This window comes from Dermacentor andersoni, chromosome 7 (genome assembly GCF_023375885.2).
Source record: "Dermacentor andersoni chromosome 7, qqDerAnde1_hic_scaffold, whole genome shotgun sequence".
In the NCBI taxonomy this organism is placed as follows: domain Eukaryota; kingdom Metazoa; phylum Arthropoda; class Arachnida; order Ixodida; family Ixodidae; genus Dermacentor; species Dermacentor andersoni.
The window spans coordinates 114,884,846-114,891,344 of record NC_092820.1 but is presented as its reverse complement, the minus strand read 5'-3'; the positions used below and the strand labels follow the sequence as shown (position 1 = coordinate 114,891,344).

General features: G+C 47.0%; 1 protein-coding gene across 1 annotated transcript in view; it reads left to right on the top strand.

Moving 5' to 3' along the window:
- The first annotated feature begins 1,342 nt into the window (after positions 1–1,342).
- LOC126533959 (uncharacterized) overlaps positions 1,343–6,499 on the top strand; it is a 28,035-nt gene continuing 22,878 nt past the window's right edge. The window contains exons 1-2 of the mRNA XM_072289505.1: positions 1,343–1,395; positions 4,214–4,611. Coding sequence (XP_072145606.1) covers positions 1,343–1,395; positions 4,214–4,611 — 451 coding nt within the window. The remainder of the gene's footprint in view (positions 1,396–4,213; positions 4,612–6,499) is intronic.

The window sequence follows — 6,499 nt, the reverse complement described above, 5'->3', positions numbered from 1 at the left end:
TTATAATATGGAGGCACGAATTTTACAAGTCTGTAATTCGCCACTTAAACATACATCACAGTTCCGTAAACTGCGTCTGTTAAAGTCAATGGCCTCTAAAGAACTCAAATTCAATATGTTTAGCCTACAGCTTGCATGAAACTGAGAAAATGTTGACAAAGCTTTTGCGAAAACCCGACACGCAAATTAGTGGTACGTTTTAGAGCTATGTATAATGTCGATGTTATTCATTTTATAGGTCTCGACTAATGGCGTGTGCTTAGTGGACGTACCCTTTATTGCTGTGCTGGAGGGTTTTAAACGCTTCTTTATCAAATTTGAGAATTTCAACAGGAATCATAATAAGTACAATGGCCTTAGCGAAAAATCGTGACGCTACAGCATCAAATCGGTGCAGTGCCTACCGAGTAAAACTACTTCAGCGTTCCTCACCAAAATGATGATGAATTGTGAACCTTGAATTTTTTCGTATTCGGTCACAACAGCCGTTGTTTGTGGAATTTTGTTTGTAATTAAAAACTTACAAATAAGATTTTGCAAACGCTTTCCTTTCACTCTAATTTCGGATCAAGGACATATTTTATGGACAGCGTAGTCTAGTATAATTCTTGGCAGTTTTACTTCCCTGCCTTCATCTGCGCTTGCTTGTGGTTTCTACTTCGGGCCACCCAGCAAAGCAGCTGTTACTCAGCAAAGCAGCTGAGTAACAACTATCTCAGCGTTATTGAAAACAGTTTCCAAAGTACTGCTTTACCTTACTACAAGCGCCAGAAGCAAGCCCGTAACGTCATGGCCGCGATCACTGATAGCGAAGAGTGGAAATGAAGACCAATTTCACTTCTCTTTTTTTTTTTTTCCTCCGCAAAGAAGGAGCGTGACAGCGCACAGTGTTATATTGAAATGTCCGGACCGTGAAACGCGATCTCGCTGCGAAATGGAGCGATTGCAAAGCAACGGTAAATCCGAGTTGTTCTTTTCTTTGTTTTTTGCCGGAACAAAAAAATCTGCAGCAGAGATCACTGATAACGATCGCCACAGGCAGCCTTTAGCTTCTTGAAAGCACGCTGGCCTTACGTTGAGTCACAGCTTCGCGAAGAAACCAAAGCTACAAAATCCTCGTCCCTGTAAACCTAGTGGACGAAGGTTGGCAGTGAAGGCCAGGCCTAAGTGTCAAATGCGTCCGAGTAGCCTTCTCTGCTCAGTTGCCCTATTTTCGCCGCGCGTGATTGTTCCCGCAGGGACTCGACTTCGAACACATTGGCGATCATGGTCATCGCGATCATCATAATCTTCGGGATTACTGCAGTACTCGCCTTCCTTCTCCTCGGTGATGACAGTGAGTATGCGGAAGTTCCCATACACTGAGAAGGGCCAGAACACACGCATGGACAAAGAGTGAGTGACATGTTGATTGTGCCTCACGGGTGGGGCGAACAACAACAGTCGAGCGTTCTTATCACGCGGCTGTCTCGGCTGCTTCGTGCTCGCCCGACGGTGAGACGCAAAAAGTCACGTCACTCAAGGGTGTCTACAAAGGGCGTTGCACTCCTCACGTGGATAGTTTCGCTTTCCCATGTTAAATTCGACGCAGTTCAGTAGGCTGTCGAAAATAAGCAGTGTTTTTTTTTTTTTTTTGCATTTCTGGAAGCCGTTCCAAGTCCCTCGAATGGCGCACTTACGTTGAGATCAATTGCGTGGTTTCTTTTGCTTAAAATGTTACTCAGTGTAGTGTAATTACTTGAGCGAGTCATTTCTAAATGTATCACTCTATGGTAGAAGCGATCTAAAGGAAATCGTTTAACTGTATGAGCTTTCCTTGCGCACACATTTGCGTACACATTTCGTGGAACACCCGGTGTAGAGTGAGACCCGTGGCCACCTTCGCGAAAGAAGCTGGCATCCTTTTTTTTTTCTCCCTTGAAGCTAATAGCAATGACACCGACATTGTGCTTTGCGCTGTGAAAGCGTGAGCGAGCACGGCGAGTAAGCGCCACTCTCCGAGGCCACGGATTCCCGAATGTTTCTTAAACATGGGCAGTCTACGACTGTAAACGTCTTTCTTTCTACGCCTTGTTTCTCTTAACTGTTCCTTTAGGTACTCGCCGAAGTAGCTCAATAGTTATAGCATTCGCGGGTTCCCGTACAAGGTCGCGGCTTCAATTCAGGCCGCGGCGACCCCCATTTCTATGGAGGCGAGAGGGATAAACACTTGCGTAATAGATTTCGGCACAAGTTTAGCAACTACAGGCTCTTAACATGTGTGTGTGTGTGTGTGTGTGCGTGTGCGTGCGTGCGTGTGTGTGCGTGTGCGTGTGTGCGTGTGCGTGTGCGTGCGTGTGTGTGTGTGTGTGTGTGTGTGTGTGTGGGTGTGTGTGTGTGTGTGTGTGTGGGGGTGTGTGTGTGTGTGTGTGTGTGTGTGTGTGTGTGTGTGTGTGTGTGTGTGTGTGTGTGTGTGTGTGTGTGTGCGTGTGCGTGCTTGCGCCTGTGCATCCGCGCATATCTCCGCTACCACGTCGCCTTTTTTCACAGCCTCTGCACGACCTACGGGGACCCGCTACATTTATCCGCTAATATATTTGAAATGCTCTACGTAATTAAAACAATGATTGCTGGTGTGTTTAGAACATGTTGTGGTCACTCGGAGGCAGCGACGTCAGTGGCGCGTTACGGACAAAAACCATGAGAGCAAGAACTGCTTCGCGGTATAGATCACTTTCTTGCAATTATCGTGCTCTCAGTGCAAAGTTTCACCGCTGTGAAGAAAACGAGCCACTCGCGCTTGAGGAGAAGCTTTACGGCTATAGCTTCTGTAAATACGTGGGAACGGAAAAAGTAGTTTTTGTTTTGTAGGCATTCCCTGCAAGCGAAATGAATTTAAGTTTGTTGGATGAAGATGAGAAAGCTAAAATATACCGACTGTAGAATGTAAATATTAAGTGTAGGCTACCAATTTCTTGGAACTGTTAGTTGCAATGGCGAATTTTTCGCAAAACCTAAACAATAAGTGGGGAACTCTGTTATCTCAGTACTGTAGGATGCGATATCGCATTTCTCATAACTGGTACTGTTCAGACTTCTCAAACGAAGGATATGGTAGCATACGCAATGCACTGGTAGCATAATTACCATCGTGTTGCTATATACTACTCAGTGTGACTTTAGCACAACACCCGTAACAATGGTAATTTCACGGAAACAATAAACTCCTTTATCACGTTTGTCCACTTTAGCTGCTGAAAAGGGTGTAATGGACACAACGAGTGATATCTGCTATTAGTATAATCGGTTATCAATTTGTAAACTTTCTACTTTAGTCTCTATTTCTGATTGTCAATTTTCAAGAAATGTTTGTAAAGATAACAATATCCTAAATCAGCCCGCTTGTGGCCGTCAATAAACTTAAGCTTAGCCTTTAAGTGCGCCACTTGTCAACATTGCCTGCGAAATTAGTTAATTGGCCTCTGAGATCATTACTTTCACATGAAAAGGTCAATAAAGGAAAGGACAAATTTCTACTTTTTCTTTTATTTGGAGTCGTAACCCCAGCTACGGTACACCAGTGTGACGTCACTTATTTTAAAGTATTTCACCCATATTTGAGCCATTGTAGCGTTGAAAGCTTTTCTGAAACGTGCCCTGTCTCCTCGTTTAAAATACCATGCTGTTGTTCATCCTTACCGATATAAATTAACTAGGCCTGAGCAGAACCGGTAAAAACAGCTGACGTCACACCGAGCAGACGCGGCAACTTCAAGGTGGCATCACCACTGCTCTTTCATTCTGAGCTCTTTCCTCTTAAGCGTGACTTCGAGTACAGCCATTTGAAGGAAGAGTTTTAAGAGTAGCTTTGCTCCCGTGCGCTGCCATGACCATTTTGTCCCGCGTAGTTAGGACAGACATGGAACTTTGCAAATTTCGGTAAAATCCCAGTCAGTACATTCGAAAATCGTGTGCTCGAACAGAATGCGGTTTGAATGCACAAGGAGTATTTTATCTAGAGCCATATTGTGTAGCCATGCTTTGCCTTCGAATTCTATTTATTTCTTATCATCTACCCCACCGAGTTGTCGATAAGAGCAATAGAGAGGGTGGGGGGGGGGGGGGGGGCGTCGTGAGAACTAATGACGAAGGGAAAAGCATTATAAAAATTAAAGGAATTCTTACATAACATGCGTCATGCAATGCAATATTTGCGTCGTGTTTGTTCTCCTAGTGCCGCGTTACTAATGTCTTATCACTTTCCGCACGTAGTGTCGGATACCGGTCGAGACTCCGAGATCGATTCCGGAGGAGGACGTGGCGGCGGAGGCGGCGCGGAAGGTGGCGGAGGGGGTGGCGGAGGTAGTGGAGGTGGATCCAGTGATGTCGGACCAAGCGGAAAGGGGCCTAGCGGAAAGGGGCCTAGCGGAAAGGGGCCTAGCGGAGGGGGACCAAGCGGAAGCAGACCGAGTGGAAGTGGACCGAGCGGAGCAGGCGGAACCGGTGGGTCCGGAACCGGGCGAGGCGGCCCTTCCCATGTTCCCGACCCCGCCCGTGTTCCTGCCCCCACCCCTGTTCCCGTTCTCGTTCCTCCTCCAGTCTCCGTCGTGCTGGTGACGCCGAGACCAAAGCGTAAGTCCTGTCCACAGTTAGGTCTTCGGTCTATTGCGCTTGTGCTGGTTACTGTCGAACACGTGGTTTTTTTTTACACGCTATTGTGACAATACGCGAGGCTACTGCGCACCGGCTGTATGGAACTAGCTCGATGATAACTATTGATATTGAGGGGAAGGTACTACTGAGAATAAATGCGATGTGGGTGTTGTTGTATGTGAAACTTTTGTGAGCCAGCAAGGCAAAATGGCGAATCACGACAAGAGATGCGCCGGAAAATTCAATGGTAAACGCGTCCCTCAGCCACCATGGTGCTTCAGTGACCTTGTAGAGAAATGGGAAGTTTAGTTCAGCTCTAAAACGTGTTGGGGCTCACATGACACGACATGCTCGACCTTGTCAAAACGTGACACAGAGCCAAAGTAAGATGAAAGACGCGCAGCAAATATCGGCGGCGAAGGTAGTCCGGTAGTTTCTATCTTCACAGCCAGCTAGAATATGCGCGCGCTCACTTGTAAACGGACGCTGAAGGCAAATGTCAGGGGACGCTGAAGGAACCGATGAATTCTCAAGAGCCTCTAAGGCTTCAGTGTTATTGCGAAGACAGCTTTACAAATCGAGAAACAGAGTTAAACGCAGGATACGATTTGAGACTCACCCGTGACTTTCAAGTACTATAGCACGGTTACGTGGCCACTCCTCATTATAATTCTGTCACTGTACTCCAGACACAAGTAATTAAAAGGTCATTGCGTTGCATTATAAGATGGAAGAAAATGCTACTTGTCCACTTCTATTCATTTCAAAGGACTCATTCGCGTTACCCCAGACACCGACGCCAGAGGTCAAAAAATTTCGCTTTCGCTCGCCTTCACGTCACCCACTGTTACGATCGGCCTGCACGGGTACTGAACTGCAAAGCTTTCACGGCCCAGTACAATTGTTTCGATCGACCGGCGGGAGTAGCGATCTTCGGAGAACCGACCTTCGAACCTTTCTCGGCGCCAGCGAATCTAGCAACGTTCGGTGGGCCGTGAATTGTTGGTTGATTCGCTGTCGCTTTCACGGTCTACTTGGAGCAAGAGAACTCCGGGAAAAGAGGGTTTCGCGGTGCTTTCTCACGGGCCCCAGAAGTCGACAAAGTCAATTGACAGACGCGGCGGCTAGCTGCGTTGTCAGCTCTGGAATCGAAAGGCGCCTGCTCGGGTCAAGCGTATCAACCCCAGTCTACGACGACCCACTCCCCTCGGTGTGTTCAGTGAAACCAAAGTGCGGAAGTGAGTGTGTGAAGACTCCCCCTCGAAGGCGGGTCGACTACGATGACTTTGGACGCTCCTATTGGACGAAGGTTGAACGACACTTTTCCCTCACCTAGGGATCTAGGGAGGACTGAGGGTTTTTAAGCAGCCGTTTCGGGCTGCTTGGTGTGCTTTCGTTGTCAGTCATGCTAGACTGATGAAATTTAACTTTCTCCATCCTTCACATAGATATTCTAAATAAATCCCATATTCCTCGTTCTCGATGAGAATAAGTCCCTCCCTTCAACAACGTCCTCAGCGTGGATGAGTCGGACGATGGCATGGATCACTTATTTCATGCCCGACCCCAACTCTTACAGCGCCCTTTCGCACAGTGCTACAAACTCTAGAAAACGATTCCCTGGTTCTAGGGATTTCAAGCCTTGGTTAGGCAATAAGAAAATTTCTTCTGATAAAGGGAAATTTCTCACAAAGACACTGAAGCGGCTAAACTCCTGACGTGACGGCCATGTTCTTATTTCAAATACCTCAGGTTACCTTCCCATTAGCATGTGCAGTACTACTTCATCCTACAGCAGTGCAGTGAACAAATCTCGGCAAGCAAACTAAAAGGTGTGGACGCCCTGGGTCTTTTAACAAAGTGCTGC